The 17,467-nt window shown below is 41.0% G+C and overlaps 2 protein-coding genes and 1 long non-coding RNA gene across 6 annotated transcripts in view; 1 reads left to right on the forward strand and 2 right to left on the reverse strand.

Moving 5' to 3' along the window:
* Positions 1–893, forward strand: part of ints13 (integrator complex subunit 13) — a 7,606-nt gene extending 6,713 nt beyond the window's left edge. The window contains 2 exon segments of the mRNA XM_020599652.1: positions 180–315; positions 566–893. Of these exon segments, the coding sequence (XP_020455308.1) occupies positions 180–315; positions 566–602 (173 nt within the window). The 3' untranslated portion in view covers positions 603–893.
* A 2,456-nt stretch (positions 894–3,349) lies between these two features.
* LOC109959906 (uncharacterized) lies at positions 3,350–6,692 on the reverse strand. Its single transcript, XR_002274893.1, has 3 exons — positions 6,109–6,692; positions 5,628–5,800; positions 3,350–3,754 (listed from the first exon to the last, which is right to left on the reverse strand). It is a non-coding gene; the product is annotated as an uncharacterized LOC109959906 (long non-coding RNA).
* Positions 6,693–7,306: 614 nt separating this feature from the next.
* Positions 7,307–17,461, reverse strand: LOC109959892 (uncharacterized). Of its 4 annotated transcripts, none has more exons than XM_020599630.1 (14): positions 17,304–17,461; positions 16,165–16,311; positions 14,861–15,052; positions 14,263–14,640; positions 13,783–14,145; positions 13,317–13,697; positions 12,517–12,719; positions 11,634–11,741; positions 10,580–10,618; positions 10,116–10,208; positions 9,929–10,039; positions 9,626–9,749; positions 8,972–9,232; positions 7,307–8,740 (listed from the first exon to the last, which is right to left on the reverse strand). In XM_020599630.1, exons 1-14 carry the CDS (start codon positions 17,395–17,397, stop codon positions 7,884–7,886), a joined length of 3,351 nt encoding a protein of 1,116 aa, XP_020455286.1. In that variant the 5' UTR covers positions 17,398–17,461; the 3' UTR covers positions 7,307–7,883. The 4 variants fall into 4 exon arrangements, with proteins under 4 accessions (XP_020455286.1, XP_020455283.1, XP_020455285.1 ...); XM_020599627.1 differs by lacking the exon at positions 17,304–17,461 and adding an exon at positions 16,617–17,256; XM_020599629.1 differs by lacking the exons at positions 10,580–10,618; positions 17,304–17,461 and adding an exon at positions 16,617–17,255.
* Positions 17,462–17,467: the final 6 nt, after the last annotated feature.

A 17,467-nucleotide genomic window follows, 5' to 3' on the forward strand; every position in this document is an offset into this window, starting at 1 on the left:
TAATAGTCTTTTATAATGTATTGATTTATTATGATTAAATCTAGTAATATATTGTAATTATTTAGATGGAGCAAGCCAGGCTCTGTAAATATGAAGTAATGTGTCACCTGGTAACATCAGTGATGCCCCATTGTGTGTGAGTATGTTTTGTCTGAGAGCTTCTCTTCCTGTCTCTGCAGGTCCTGTCTCACTCCTCACCATGTGGACCAATCGCATCACTGCAGCCAATTCCAGGAAGCACCAAGAGTTTGTGGGACGAGCAAGCTCCATCAACAACAAGTTTGAGTTGTACCAGCACCTGAAGGATGAGAATGGGTGGGGGAAATAATCATCTTGGGTCTATCTATGGGTCTGACATTCCTCCTGTCATTGTATGCTTCCTGTGCCCTATACATGTACAGACACTTCTTACATAGATGTAACAGTTATAGTCTGAATACACAGAAGTTGGTAAAAGAATGTCTTCAATGTCTTTTAACAATTACATATCAGCCTTTGTTTTTACATTTCAAACAGGATCATGAATATTATTTTTATTCAGACTTGACATTTTCCTTGTTTACAGGATGGATGTTCACGAGAACGGCAAGGCCTCCAGATGACTCCACAGATACATCACACTTCAGCCTTGGACTGGGAGGATGAGATTGTGGACCACGGTGCTTTTCAGACTTGGATGTCACCTTGATCTTCGGGACATAGATATGAAATGGTGAATTCTGAGGAGGACTTTTTACATTTTTTTACCCATGATTTTGTAGATATGCTGTTCACATAGTGTAACAAAATAAACGCAGTCAATAGAAAACTTTGTTGGCTTTTTGACAAATACTGAATGTCAAGGTGATTTAGATTTTTTATTCACTTAAATTAGAAGAAAAACCTTAAATTAATATTGCTTCAGCTTTGACTGAGAGGAAAGATGTCTACTTGTATGGACTCAAAACTTTCATTATGAAATAAGGATATCACAAATAATCATCTGAATTACACACAAAAATATTAAATCAAAATTGTCAAGTATTGGAGTTCCAATTTTCAGAGCTTGTTGCAGATCCTTTTTATTTCTGAGCAGTTTGTTTCTATTTCAGTTCATTTAATTTTCCAATCTTGTCACTGAAAAACAGGGCTAATTATAAGACTGGCTGTTGCTTGAGGAGTGAAGAGCCAATCACATACCTGCCTGAGCCGAGACTATAGTTTGCCAGAATTTATGCGATTATTCATTTCATAAATATTAATTTATCTATATAATACTGAACATATACTGTACCTGCCACTAAGCATGTGATGATTAAAAATCATGCAGGGCAATTTTTCTTTAGGTTCAGGAGGACGAGGCTGCAGCACCTAGTCAGGTTTTCCTCCTTTGCAGTCTAAAGGAAGTGGCCTCTGCTCGTTTTGTGAGCAGTTAACCTGCAGTTTCAGTGGTATTGGGTGAAGTTCAGGTTGGAATAGCAGAAGTCATTTTGGTCTTTTGGCTCTCAGATCTCTGCCTTGAGCTGAGAGAACTGGTGACGGTACAAATGGTGATGGTACATGACTATCCATGATATCTGCAGAAATAGAGAGCCATGCTTTCATTTGGTATAAGGTGACAGTGATAGTTGCGGAAGCAGAGATACAGGTGTTAGCAGTGGGGCTGACTGAAGTATTGCTGCCTAAACCTGAATTTATGGTGCTTCTGTAAATGCAGGGCTGACTGCAGTGTTCATTGCCAACCACATACTCTGAATGTGATCATGTGATGCCATGTTAGCCCACACCAGCTGTAGTTGTACCAGAGCATAATGGAAGACCCAGACATCATGGAAATGACAGAACTAGAGCTGCTGAAGAACTCCTTGAGAGGAGAAGCCTGGAATAGACTGCAATAAGGTGGGAAATATGTCCATTTGCTGGTTTATTTTAGAGAATCTACAAGTCACTCTGGCAAACAGTTCCTCTGTTGGCACCAACAGCTAAGTCATAAACATATGACTTATTTCCTATTTCCTACATTCTTATTGACTTACAAGCGCACAGAGACAAATTCCTTGTGTGTTTAAACATACTTGGCCAATAAAAGTGATTCTGATTCTAAATTGATCTGAGTCAACTTCTTCCCCTTAAACATCTTCTGAAGGGAGGCTGGTGGTGTGCCATGAAAGATATTTCACCAAAGTCTGGGGTGAAAAGAACTGTCCTCTTTAGTCAAACATTAAAAACTGTGAGGAAAAAATCAGTTTGATACTTCTAAACTCATGAATGACTTGTCAAAAAGGTCACCACATACTTTCATCTCGAGGTAAGTATTGGTAAGTGGAGGGTTACAACCACTTACATCCACATGATGCGTTGACACAGACTGGCCACACAATTGGAATGAAGGATCAAGGCTGCATTTGATGGACAGGGGACACAATGAGCAGTAGAGGGAGCATCCTCTCCAGAGAACATCGCTGGTTTGAGAGAAGAGACAAGGAAGCTATTTTTGTCCAAACAGAACACCCCTCAGCATCTTGGATGATAGATGAAACATCTTCTACCTAAAACCAAGTCCAGCTGATTTTTTTTCCCTACGTTTTTTCACCTTACTATGACCTGGATGACTGAGAATCTGCACGGACAAGTGTCTAGTACAAGCGACTACACTCCTCATGCCTCACTGGATTGAGTTTGGTTTGAGATCCATCCATCCATTTTCCTCCGCTTATCCGGGACCGGGTCGCGGGGGCAGCAGTCTAAGCAAAGATGCCCAGACTTCCCTCTCTCCAGACACTTCCTCCAGCTCCTCCGGGGGAATGCCGCGGCGTTCCCAGGCCAGCCGAGAGACATAGTCCCTCCAGCGTGTCCTGGGTCTTCCCCGGGGCCTCCTCCCGGTGGGACATGCCCGGAACCTCACCCTATCTCTAAGGGGGCGATCTGCCACCCTGTGGAGAAAGCTCATTTCGGGTGATCATTGTGACGTTTTTTGTGGAATACATTTTACCCCAAATCACAGCTTTGTCAGCACCCTGGTCCAGTCCCTCACCACTTCTGCATGCATATAAACAGATAGTTGATTAGATCTGTGCACAATCTTCCCAGTATCTTAAAAAGCTGAAAGCTGCATAGTGCACCCTTGTTCTGGTTTTTGATAATTAACATATTGCTGGAGTCATTTATTATATTTACCAGTTCTTACCTGCTCCTCCAGTGTAAGATTCTATTTTATCTGTTTTATAGACTTGCAAACTGAACATTGTGTGCATTTGGACCAAAATTTTCACAAAAGAACTAATAAGCTAATTGGAAAAACCAAGAACAAATGAATCAGTAATGCTGATACATGCACACTGAAATTTTCCCATTGTGGGAGGTGATTATAAACAAACTGCCTCGAGTCTGTGGCAAAGAAGCCCATGAGTACACTAAAACATACATGAATGATTGTTTTGTTGTTTAATTCACCCATTAAAAACTACATTTTTGCCATTTTTTACTCCGCACAGAAGAACTGGGTCGGCCCGGGCTCAGACCCGGAAACGTCTAGCTATGAGGTGACAGCACTAACCACTGTGCCCCTGTGCTGCTGCATTGTGGTTATGATTTATGTAGGTGTTATGGTCATGTCTGTCATGGTGGTGTTTCAGCTCTTTGGCAACAGTTGGCTTTCTGAGTCAGAACACAGATTCAGTCCAGAAGGGGGTTTCCCTCTGTTAGGGGTTGGAGGGTCAGACGGGTGGTGAGCCATTCTCTGCTGATGGCCTCATGTGTCAGCCTGAAAATGACACTGTAAGAGGCTGGGGTCAGTGACAGTTAAAGTTGAATCTTTTGTTGTCTGGAGGACAATGTTGACAGTTTGCTGGTTTGAAAACTTTGCCCGTTTAAGATGTGAACAATATTTCTGACACTGAAGACAACAGTTTGGTGATTTTGGTATAGCTAGGCATCTCTGGATTTATGTCAGAATGATACATTAGTGTCTTAAAGACCTGCCTTTTAGAAGTAAGACTGATGGCAACTAAGTGATGTACAGTGCATCCAGAAAGTATTCACAGCGCTTAACTTTTTTCCACATTTTATGTTACAGCCTTATACCAAAATTGATTAAATTCATTATTGTCCTCAAAATTCTACAAACAATACCCCATAATGACAATGTGAAAAAAGTTTGTTTGAAATCTTAAAAATCAAAAGACAAAAAAAATCACATGTACGTATTCACAGCCTTTGCCATGACACTCAAAATTGAGCTCGGGTGCAACTTGTTTCCACTGATCATCCTTGAGATGTTTCTACAACTTGATTGAAGTCCACCTGTGGGAAGTTCAGTTGATTGGACATGATTTGGAAAGCCATACACCTGTCTGTATAAGGTCCCACAGTTAACAGTACATGTCAGAGCACAAATAAAGCCACGAAGTCCAAGGAATTGTCTGGAGATCTCCAAGACAGGATTGCATCAAGGCACAGATCTGGGGAAGGGTACAGAAAAATTTCTGCAGCATTGAGGGCAGAGTGGCTTCCATCATCTGTAAATGGAAGACGTTTGGAACCACCAGTACTCTTCCTAGAACGGGTCGCCCGGCCAAACTGAGCGATCGAGGGAAAAGGACCTTAATCAGGGAAGGTGACCAAGAACCTGATGGTCACTCTGAAAGAGCTTGAGCTTTTCTCTATGGAGAGAGGAGAACCTTCCAGAAGAACAACCATCTCTGCAGCACTCCACCAACCAGGCCTATATGGTACAGAGGCCAGACGCAAACCACTCCTCAGTAAAAGGCACGTGGCAGCCCACCGGGAGTTTGCCAAAAGACACCTGACCAGACCATGAGAAACAAAACTCTCTGGTCTGATGAAAAAAAGACTGAACTCATGTCTGGAGGAAACCAGGCATCGCTCACCACCTGACCAGTATTATCCCTACAGTGAAGCGTGGTGACAGCAGCATTGTGCTGTGGGGGTGATTTTCAGCAGCAGAAACTGGGTTGGCTAGTCAGGATTGAGGGAAAGATGACTGTAGCAATGTACAGAGACATCCTTGATGAAAACCTTTTGCAGAGCGCTCTGGTACTCAGACGGTTTATCTTTCAACAGAACAACGACCCTATGCACATAGCCAAGATAACAAAGGAGTGGCTACGGGACAACTCTGCGAATGTCCTTGAGTGGCCCAGACTTGAACTTGATTGAACATCTCTGGAGAGATCTGAAAATGGCAGTGCAGCGATGCTCCCCATCCAACCTGATGGAGCTTGAGAGTTATTGCAAAGAAGGATGGGAGAAACTACCCCAAAATAGTTGTGCCAGGCTTGTAGCATCATACTCAAAAAGACTCGAGGCTGTAATTGGTGCTAAAGGTGCTTCAAACAAAGTACTGAGCAAAGGCTGTGAATACTTATGTACATGTGATTTTGTTTTCCGTTTTTTATTTTTAATAAATTTGCAAAGATTTCAAACAAACTTTTTTCACATTGTCATTATGGGGTATTGTTTGTAGAATTTTGAGGACAATAATAAATTTATCCATTTTGGAGTAAGACTAACATAACAAAATGTTGAGCGCTGTGAATACTTTCTGGATGCACTGTAGCTAATTTCTTATGCCACACAGAAGGTCTTATATTCTCAGTTTCACTTGGAGTGATTGCCTGCATTCTTACCTTGCTATTCTGTTTGGGATGTGCGGGTAAAAGTGTGCAGCACACTCCTCACTTAGACACTTTAAGGTGGTATATCCTGCAATCCTCGGTCAGAGCCAAGCCAGCAAGATCATATTTTGTTGCCTTAACACCATCCAGAGGGCCAAAGTGCTGTCTCTGTGAACCAGGGATAACTGGGGGGGAAGTCAAGCTGATGTTAGTACTTTGAATTTCAAAAATATTCCCCTGATAAATCACCAGAAAGATGAGAATAAGCCTGAAAAAGACTTTAAGGGGCAATTCTGAACTGGTTTTTAGCCTTCTGTGTAAATTTCTCCCGGTTCTGATACCAACTGCATTTCACAGTATAAATGACAGAAACACTGAAATGTTAGATCAGACAAAATAACTGAAAATGTGTTGTTACTTTTAAACCCTTGTTACATCCAGGTGTCAGTCCTCTTTTGTGGATTGATGGGAGAAAGCCACAACATCTACTTACCTGTTCTGGATCAGTGATGAGTGACCAGGTGACGTGCACCTTCTTATGTCAGTGGATGAACCACTATGTGGTTTGTTCTGGGTTTGAGTTGGCAGTACTGCTGAAGCTCTGGTTGAGGATCCTCAGATGGGCCTTACTGAGGTGCTGCACCATACTGCTTGTCCTCTTTTTGCACTGCGATAATGCTCATCAGCACTGGGACTATTTTACTTGTATCACACATCATCTTGCTGTGTGGCTGTCTGAGAAGAGGCTGCTGAAAAGTATAACTGATGCAAAAACACACACACAGGCAAAATACATGGCACTAGTCCAGACAGATGTGAAGGCAAATGAGACTAGATAAAGAACAGTCTCACTTGTCCAAATGAAGCAATGAAGAAGAGGAAACATGTAAACTCTATCATGAACACTTTGATGCAGCATGGGGGTGGACTTCATCATGAGGGTCAACTGGGTGCATATGTTAATTTATTTGGGAATCATTGAGATCAAGTTTTTTTTAAATGTTCACATTCCTTTAATTGTGTGTAGTCTTATTTTCTTTTATGCCAGGACAATGAAGATTTGCATTTAATGTTTTAATCTAATTTGCATTCTAATGTTTCATCTGTGTGCACTGTGTTAAGCACTCTGAATGGCCTTTGTGTATGAAAATGTGCTACAGTATATAAATAAACTTGCCTTGCCTAGGGTAAGACACAGCATTGCACATATGCCAGGACACTGTATGGTGGGGAGACACAAGCAGCAACCTTTAAAGGGGCTCTCCGGTGGTTTAGCAAGACACTACAGCTTGGGTGCCTCACAAGAGTCAGATAAAATAAAATAAAAATTAATAAAAGGTCAAAATCTGTGCAGTACAGGCTGAGACATCCTGACTTTTTTTTCCCAGTAAATGGCTTAAACACTCCAAACACTGAACCCTACAATTCCCACAATGCAATTCAATAGCGCCTGGCAAATGTTCACATCCCAAGTGCTGATCTCAGGCTTTGAATATTTGATGCATCAAGCCCAATTCAAGATACTTTCTCAAACTTCAGAAAGCTCCCTTTGGCGCTACAAAATATTTTATACAAGCTGCTTCACAGGTTGCAAAGTACTCCTCATGAGTAAAATAAACTTTATAATCAGTGAAGTGCCCCTTTATTGTGACTAATCACAATCTAATTTTCACAAGTCATGACACACTAACTTTCCAAGTTAAAATATTTTATGTAAATGTACTTTTCACTGTCAAGTGACTTGCATGCAGCAAACATTTACAAATATTGTACAGGAACAAGTTTTGTATACACTAACCTGAGATGGATGTTACAGTAAACAGAGAAAGATTTAATGATGGAGGACATTAGGCGCCAAGAATTTCACTACATAAAAGGGCCAGTTCACCTAAAAAACAAAATCACAGATACAGGATCTATTTCTTTGGCAGAAAGTTCAGAATAAAATGCTAGTGTTACAAAGAGTGGCTAATTCAATGGTGTGGTCGTATTGTTTAAACATTTTATTTTAACTTTTCGATGCTGTGACCGTGATAAACCAAACTTCTTTCACTTCCACACTAGTTAGATGGAGGCAGAAATCTCTGTGACAGTTATCTTAAAACCTGGTAAAATAAATCCACCCCCCAAAGCGAAAAAAAGAAAACATACCATGGTATGGTATTTTGAGTATCAGGCTGCTTAGCCAAACCGTTGTGCTGTTTAAACCAAAATGAGAAACTGCACAATCACTGTACACATCTTCTATTGAAGCAACAGCTACAACTTTCATTTGTGTGTTTGAACGTGCACTTTAAAATTGTCCTGTTGCCTGAATATTTTACCACACTTCAAACACTGGAAAGACTTTTTGTTCAAGTGGATCGTCATGTGCTTTTTTTGCGCTCTCAAAGTGTGAAAGGCTTTTGGACACATTGAACACCTATAAGGGCTCTCTCCTGTATGCTGGCGCATATGAACTGTCAACAGGCACTTTGCTATGAAACCCCTCCCACAGTATCGGCACGTGTAAGGCCGCTCGCCTGTGTGAAATCTCATGTGTAGCCTTAACTCCTGGGAGGAGAGAAAAGCCTTCCCACACTCCGTACACAAATAGTTCTTTTCCCCCCTATGCATCCGCATGTGTCTGTTCAGATGTTGGATCGAAGTCTTTCCACAAATGTTACATTTATAGCGGCAGTCCCCTGTATGGATGCGAACATGAAATCCAAGCGTATACGGAGACCTGAAGCCTCGGCCACAGTGTGAACACAAATATGGCTTCTCACCTGTGTGAATCCGACGGTGCACATCTAGGGCCTCCTTGGTGGAATACTTTTTCGGACAGGCATCACAGCGGAATGGCAGTGTGTGTGTGTTTAAGTGGCAGTTCAATGATGACACATACTTAAAGACCTTCCCGCAGTACTCGCAAGTGTTTGCTGTGCTCCTTCTGTCAGAAGTGCACATTTCACTGTTGCCATATTGAAGGTCATCGTCTTTCCCAGGCTCTTTAGAGGGAAGATGGCTGGGTTCCCAGACCAGATGCTCATCTCTGATGTGCTGCAGAAGTCCTGACACTAGGCTGTCAGAGTAGGGGCACAAAGCACACGTGTGCGGTCTTAAATGTGTACTATTATTTAAATCTGAAAGAGAAGATGAGATTTGGTTTAAGGGAAGTGTTACGCATGAAAGATCTCAATATAAATAACTGGAATGCAAATGTGTTGATCAAGTATTAATCTCTTCAGTGTCGATCTATGAAATCAGTCTTTGTAATATAGCATATTTCAACACATGAAAAAAGATATATGAATGCTGAAATTCAGTGGGGAAGCAATCGTCTTTAAAGGTGCTAAAATTGAAAGCTGACATACTTGAGCAGTTTGCAGCTGTCAAATCATCACTTTGTTCATCTTCCAACTTCAGGTCTTCACATTGTTTATTACAGTCCTCCAGAGTTGGTTCATCTTCACTTTGGTCTTCCTCATCTGGCTCTTCATCTTCACTATTATCAAACAGTCCTCCCTCTTCATCATCTGTAGACTCCTCCTGTTGCTCAGAAGCAAGCTGCTTAAAGTTGGCTTTAGGCGAAAAAAACAATCTTGGCAAAAACATATTCTGAGATCGAGAGTAGCCTATAAGAAAAACATAATATAACAGTACAATATATATTTAATATTGACCTTTAATAATCACAAGATATCTTCATTCTTGAGTATTTAATTATTTATACAGTATTTCTGACCCTTTTTGGATACTCAGAGGGGAAAGAAAACACGCCATATTAAGAAAACTGTCTGCATATCAGTTATCATAGCATGCTACAGCTAAAAAAATACAGCTATAGAAAGAACAACTCAACCAGCAGCAGGATTTAAAGGGCTTGCCACTGTTTCAGTTGCAGACATATCACATGTTGTTCATGTATCACTACTGAATTTAAGCCCATTTTTCTGCAACTAGTGCAGAGCTACTGAGTTTGTTTTTTTTTTTTTTGCTTTTCTTCAACTCTATGATAGTTGGCTTACATTCATTTGTGTTTTTTGAATGTTGGTGATGGAAGTGCATTAATGCCTTCAGGTGACCTGGTTCCAAAACTAGTTGTCCACATTCCTCCATGAGAATGGGAGCAGTGCTGAGCCACTCTGCAGTCTGGAGTGTATGAAAAAACAATGAACAGCATCATTACAGCAAAGGCAACACTATAATCTATTTGTATCCTGCTACTTAGCATTAGTTACTTTGACCAAGATCTACTGTACAAAGGTTTATTTACTGTAAAACCAAGACTTAAAACAAAGCACTGTTTAGTATTTAATAATATACCTTACCTGTTTAATATCAGGGATGGGCAATAGAGTATCCAGTCTAGAGATGAATTTCCATACTAATGTGTGCAATGTGGCTTGATATTGTTGGCCATAGTGGAGGGGAAAGACCTCCTGGGGGGGGGGAGATGGTGAAACATTACACTCAAATACTAGTTCAATTATGGCAACTGTGTTGAGAATGTCTGACCTTGAAAAACCTCTCTCTCTCCTCTGGGTCCTCAAGCAAAGTATGGACAATATCCACAAAGTTTGACTTTGAATTTTCCAACTCCTCCAACTCCTGGTAGTTAGTGTCAAAAGATAAACATGTTGATTGGCTTTCAAGGAATGATTCTGGGACAGTTTTTAATTCCAGGTTTCATCAAAATCAGCACATTATTTCCTCAAAAAAATAAATAAATACAAATACAGAGATTTAATTTATCACTTGAGTAATATATTTTTAAAGCACTTTCATGTAATAGTTAACAGGGGGAGGAAAGGCACATGAAAGCATGAAGTGGTTGTAGAGTAGCTAAACTAAACTAAACATAAAGAAGCCTGAATTTGAACAGTCAACAGACAGGAAATTAAATACAGATGTGTGAAAATGGTACAACTCTAAAATGGCTTGATAGTGTTGTCTTCACTGAAGAGCAGATGCAAGGATACCAATTCAGCATCAAGAAGAAATCTGCCTGGACTCAAATCCTAGGGGAATAAAGTAGGCGCGAAAAACATCAAAGTAGGCTACTATTAAGTATACTAAACAATACAGGACCTGTTGTGAGTGTTACAGGGGAGAGGATCATGGAGGATTTCATGATTGATCTCTGCAGAGGTTTAAAAGAAAAATGTGGATTAATTTAGACTTGAAAGAGTCTGCCTTTGACCTTGGACCTTCTGTCTCTAAAGCCTCTTTCAGACATGCATTGGAAGCCCAAAGTTCTCTAGACTTTACCCTGGGGAGCTGTATGTGAGAACGCAAATGACTGAGTCATTTGACCTGGGCTTTAGGTGGATTATACTCTGCCATTTCCCTAGTACAAAGTCCGCATAAGAACCAAGTGAGTCCATGTGAGAAAACAGCTGCATAGAGTTTGGAGTCTTCACACAGAGCTAGTGGAAGTGTCGATGATGTTCTATCATGTGACCGGCACAAAACAAGAAGAACACAAACATCCAATGGTGAAGAATGAAAGGCCATTTACTATGAAGACACCAATGAAAATATCAAAGTAGAGACACAAGGAGATTCAGGAGCTGGTGCCAGAATTGCCATACGAATGTAAGGAACAGCAAGAGATTTGGCTGTTTATGTTCAAATTACAAACTGGCTCTGTGACCGCATCAAGTGTCGTCTCCTGTGCGCTTCATCCAGTATAAACCCCTGGGCATAAAACTAAGTATTTCCAGCAAGTGAGAATGCATCTGACACGGACTGCCTGGTGTGTGCTACATGTGTGAAAGGGCAACTCTGGACAAAGCCTGGGCCTGATTCTGCGGACACAGTCCAGAGTTCATGTATGAAAACTGCTTCGGGGGAACAACAAAGCTGATGCTCTGCTGTCCCAGTGTGCAACAACAAAACATCAGTTCAATGTCAACCTCTCTGAAAAGACTCTACAATTTAAGCAGTTTAACAAGATCAGTAACATTTGACCAACACCAATAATGATTTTTGTGTAGCTTTCAGCACAGTCCTGAACCACACCTGAAGACTTACTTCCTGATTACAGGTGGAGCATATTGTGAGGTCTTGAATGACCTTCAGGTGGGGCTGGATATTCTGCAAGTTGGCTGTGTTCTCACTGCGACACAACTCCAACACAAGCTGAAAACACACAAATTTATAAGTGCTTAGTGACATATTCTAGGGACGCATGATAAATCATTTTGTGAGTGTAATTTAGATCCCTGTGTGATCTCAGTCTCACATGACAATAATTCTGCCATGTTTGTATTAGCAGTGAGATCCTTTGCATCAGACCAAACACTCCCTTTTCCTCTCTAAGCTGCGTTAACCAATAACGAAAAAATGATTTATTTGTGCTTCAACTGCTACTCAGCACTAGGTGTACTGGGCAGGTAGCGCAATATTTGAAAAATAGTTGCAGGAGGGCACAGAGTAGCTTTCACAATGTCATACGTGTTGGATTTGTTTTTGAATCAGTCATCTCTTCTTGTCTACAGCTCACCACCTGATATAATGCATTCCTGATATTGGTTAACGCAGCTTAGCGAGGAAGAGGGAGCACTTGGTTTCATGCAAGGCATTTCCCGGTTAACACAAGCAAGACAGCATCATTGTCACGTGAGAGTGAGATCACACAGAGATCTAAACACTCACAAAAAGACTTATCATGCAGCCCTAACATATTCTGGAGGCATCAGACTTTGCTATGATATAAATAAGACTTGACAACATGACAACATTGCTTTTTTATTCTCTTGTTGAATATGACTAAAATGCATGTTAGACATGCTAGTTATAACTTAAATTCCACTTATACTTAAAATATAAAAAATATATAAACGTTCAGGAAGCTGAAAATAAGTATGCCTCTTACCCTTGCCCTTAGCCTGAGCAGAATAAGTATGCCTCTTACCCTTGCCCTTAGCCTGAGCAGCAGCTGCACCTTGTCTCTGGAAGTGAGCAGCTCTGGAGCCAGCTCTGTCAACTGCCTCACCAGCTCCTCCACCTTTCCATAATGCAACACATTACAGCACTGGACCACTTGCCAAGCAAAGGCACTCATCAGACGCAGGGTTGGAACCAGGAGACACAACGATGAGAGGGACAAGTGGCAACCTGCAAGTGGGATAAGAAAGAATTTAATACAATTTAAAAATTACAAAGCAAAACACAATATACACAGTTATACACCCAGTTTCGAATTTAATAGGTACACCAAGCTGAATCTAATGCAGTTCAATACAACAGTCTTGCAATAAAGCCTCCATTCTGTTCAGGGTTTTATTTTTCTTGAAATTGTTTTAGCGAAGTGTTGATTTCAGTTGGATGATCATTTTGGAAGCTGTAGTTTGTGCTGGATTTTACAGAGAGATGTTTCAGTTATTTGGCCCAGCCCATCAACAACAACAACAAAAAAGGAAACTGAACAAACCGTTGTATTGGACTTGTTAGGTTTAGCTAATAAACTGGCAACTGAGTGTATATTGTGACATATAGTTACCAAAAGGCACCAGCTGTACTGAAATGTTTGAAGATCACCATTACCCTTATGGGAACTTAGTACATATTTTTTTCTTGCCAGGGTTCCGATGCACTAAAAAGCAGATCACATATTGTACCACGTGTAGTCCCCTTGGTTACACCAGGACAACTAACTGCCACATACTCTAAGTCATAAGCCACAGTAAAGTACAAAACAACGGCTCATCTCACCTGAGTCTTGCCCTGTTTCAGGGTGACCAAGCTGTGACCTCCGCAGAGATTTAGGGGCTAAATCCATGGCTGCAGCTGCTTGTTTAGTCTCAGGCTTGCGATGACCAAGGACTTTATCCATAATGACAAACCATCTGTTTTTTTGCTTCTTAGAGCCCTTAAGTTCCTTAATCATTTTGTACCTTTGTTTCAGCTGTCTTATTTTCGACCTGCATTGGCTGGTGGTCTTATCGAAACCTTGAGTGGCAAGCTCCGAGCTCAGCTGAGCGAACACTCTCTCATTTCTCTGGGATGATCGAAGCTCCTCCTGGATGTTGTCCTCTGCCCACCGGGTGAGGAGCACTTTGACTTCATCTGATGTCCAAACAGCATGCAACGTGTCTAGTGAAAGCAATGTAACCTGGTTAATACAGTTACAATTCTCAAAAGCTGCAGATAAGCCATCAGGTGGTTACAAACAACATACCGTTTACATGCTCATCTTTGTGTGATTTAGGCTGTGTCAGCACTGCAGATGAATCCACCTCAGCAGAAGCCTCTCCACCAGCACCAAGGACACCATCCAAAATAGAAAACCAGTCACCCTTCACTTCCCAGTATGGGTCCACTTCCTTGATTCTTTTGTACTCCTCTTTAAGATGATTCACTTTAACATTGCATTGATGTGGCGTCTTGTTAAAGCCAACCAAGGCAAGCTCATTGCTGAGGTACGTGAAGACTTCATCATTTGCTGCTGTGGTGAGAAGCTGTTGCTGAATGTTTGGCTGTGCCCAGAGCGTCATTAACACTTGGATTTCATCCGGCAACCACTGAGATTCATCTGTCAAACCTAGTACATAAAAAGGCAGGATAAAATGAATGACATTAATTCCAAAATACAATAAAGATGGTGAGATTTAATGCAGAATACAGTCCAATGAATGGCTCTTTGCCAATTTCCGCTTACAATTAGTGTCCATATCCAGGACAGACTGTGACAGCCTGGGCGGTGAGGGCTCTGTTGTTCTTAAATGTTTTGTTGTTGCAGCCTGGGAACTAAGGACATTGTCCATAATAGCAAACCATACATTTGTATTGCTGCTGTTCCATCCCCCCCTGTATTGCCCGTTTTTGAATTTCTTGTACTCCTGCTTCAGTTTTTTGACTTTCTCTCTGCACTTCTTTGGTGCTTTATTAAATCCAAGTGATGCCAATTTGGCACTGAGGTGAGCATAAACTTTACTATTCCTCACGTTGAGGAGAAGCTCTTCTTGAACAGAGGGATTTGCCCAAAATGTCAACAATGCTTGGACCTCTTTATTTGACCAGCAGCACAGGGATGTATCTGTGAATGCAAAGATCATAATTTATCAAGACATGAAAGTGGATAAAAATAAGTTGACTCCTACAAATTATTTCAACATGAAGGGCAGTGTTTTGGCTTTAACTACTTTTAGTATGACTGTGTTTCACATAATGGCTATGTAGAGATTATTAGAGAACTTTGCACTACATAACAAGTATATTTATCTGTTATCCTAAAGATTAGCTGGGTTTCTACTTGCCTTTTGATGATGTCTGCACTGCAGTGGAGGTAACTGAGGTGCTTGTAGAGGGTCCATCCACATCTTCTAGCTGAACGCAGTAGAAATCTGGGTCTTGAGGGTTTCCAATGGGGTAGGGTGTTTGGCTGAGCATAGTGCTTGGTATAAAGGTGTTGCTGCAGCTTCCTGGACTGTCTGTTATAGTGGATGAATCTGCAAGAGAAAAACAAATGAGTAAGAAGGCAATGCTACGTCAGATTGTTTTGGCTGATTGATAGCTTGCCATGATTTCGCTAGCATATCCTCACACTGTGGCAATGATAGAGGAAGATTTGAGTATTTCCTGTAAGTATCCTGCTCCAAAAAAGCTCAATCATAAAAAAAGTCATTCTTAAATATGAAGGAGTTAAGATGAAAATCTCAAAACTGATCTTGCACTTGTTAAATAAAGTAAACACTGTTACAGCAAGAAACTGGAGTTATGTAGATTTGAGGCTGTAAATTATTTGAGGATATTTGGTTGTAATTCAGGTAAAACATCAAGAAGCTAGGAAAAAAGAATACAACTGAAAAAAGTTCTAACTCCTAAAACAAAAGCACCTAGCTATTGCTATGTCATGCAAACTAGTTGAGATGTACAAAATTGAGATGGAGGTGGTTTTGAAGATATAGATTGAAATGGTTTAAGCAATTTCCTGGATTTTTTCAGGTTGGAAAAGAGAGAAGCACGATTTGGGCACTTTTATGTGACAACAAGATGTGATGTCTGTACCTTATGTTATCTCTTAGTGGAATAAATTTGCTTGTGATGTTAGCTGGAAAAAGGTTCACTCAGTACCCCACAAATGTATTATCAATAATCAATTTTTTTTAAATCCATCAAACTGATTGACAGATTTTATCCCGGTACCCGCTATCTTACAAAATTTGAAAAAATCAAAACCATTAATAGTGCTTGTGGTTTCTGAAACTCCACAACATTGTATTTTTTTTTAAATGATTGATCTGCCCCTATGATTTCCATCCATCATGTCCTAAGAAAGGAACACACAAACTGCATTTGATGAACATTACTGCATCACACTTATGACCAAATTTGATCTATTCCTAAATGTAAAATTTCCACCTGCAGACAATTCCCCCTGCTCTGGTCAATGAAATGAAATGAAATTCAAAATACCTGATTAAATTAAATTATTTTTGTTGGTTAGGCGTATAAATGTCAGTCTCTTGCTTTTCATAACCTTTATATTGCACAGTAAACATAGACGTATGCACTGTACCTATGTCTGAACTTGAAATCAATAAAGTTAGTTTAAAAAAACCTTTAAGGCGCCTCTGTCGTTGTGTTGAGACTTCTTCCTCCATGTCCGTCACGCTGCCCGAGGTGAATGACCCGGTGTTGGCAAAGCTTGCTGAGGCTCTGAAGCTGCCAGCGGTGAGCCGGGTAGCTTCCATGCTGTCCTGAGTGGCTGTTAGTAAATCAGACAGTCAATGATAAACAAAACTGTGTAAGTAAAGCTCGCACTCGTACAACGTCCGTTTACATCGCACATCCGCGAAAAACAGGGGTAATGACATAATGACAAGCCATAAAGCAAAATGGGGGGTGCTTTTATTGCGAAAAGTAGCACGGTAGTACCCACTACTCCCAGTAGTTACTGTTAGTTATCAGACGACAAGAAGTGGGAAATGCAAGCTAAGCTAAAACTCAGACTATCTCCTCACATGTACATATACGAACATCAAATTATCGTAGGAGAGTAAAGGTGGTTACCAACAAAGGAAGTCTCAGAGTCCTCCAGCATGGACTGCAGAAGCAAACAAGTCGAATCGAGTCCACTACTGGGGCCGCCAGCGGCAGCCGGTCGGGTGCTCAAAACAGCATCCAGGGAGTCAAACCACTTTGGCTTTGCCTTACCGCGCCAATCTTGGCTCTTGATTTTTCTGTAATCTTGTTTCATCTTTTTAATTTTCTCCCTGCACTGCTTTGCTGTGTGCTGGATTCCCATTTCTGCCAGCCGCTGGGAAATCTTTTGGTAGACTTTCTCGTTTCTTACTGCCGATTCCAGTTCCCTCTGGATGGCTTCGTCTCCCCAGAAGCGGATGAGGGCCTGGACTTCTTGATTTGTCCACATTGTAACGTTATATTCCATTATGCGTGTTGTAAATGTTTCCGTTGCGCAAAAAAGTAAATAATAGTAGGCACCTTTGTGGTTCTTGCTGCGGATATGACGACACATTTGTTTCACCAATCACAGGCTACAGCCCTCCGAGCATCCACCCCCCTCCCCTTGCAATTACCGGAACTTGATTTAGTACATCAATCATTTTAATAGTAATAAATTTTACACAAGTTTAAGAGTAAATATAATGTTAGAAGTGAGGTCTCCATCGATTTAGAAGGCCAAGCAAAACATGATTTCAAGCACAGTACAAGCGTAAAAAAAACAAAAAAACATACCACCCTCCATCAGCGATTCCAACAACACCGTGGCTGAGTCCAAGCCACCTTCCTTCCCACTCCTCGCCGGTCTACGGCCGTATATAGCGTCCATCTGCTCGAACCATCTCCAGCTCCGTCTATATGAACCACTCCGGCCATTATGGCCTTTGATAGACCTGTAG

The sequence above is a fragment of the Monopterus albus genome, unplaced genomic scaffold, assembly GCF_001952655.1.
Source record: "Monopterus albus unplaced genomic scaffold, M_albus_1.0 scaffold41.1, whole genome shotgun sequence".
NCBI lineage: Eukaryota > Metazoa > Chordata > Actinopteri > Synbranchiformes > Synbranchidae > Monopterus > Monopterus albus.

Excerpts from the sequence above, each read along its gene's own strand:
- LOC109959892 (XM_020599627.1), bottom strand. The coding sequence starts at position 17,082 with ATGTGTCGTCATATCCGCAGCAAGAACCACAAAGGTGCCTACTATTAT. Across the intron at positions 15,053-16,164 it reads ACGACAGAGGCGCCTTAAAG|ATTCATCCACTATAACAGAC; the intron begins GTTTTTTTAAAC and ends TTTCTCTTGCAG. Across the intron at positions 14,641-14,860 it reads AGTGCAGACATCATCAAAAG|ATACATCCCTGTGCTGCTGG; the intron begins GCAAGTAGAAAC and ends TTGCATTCACAG.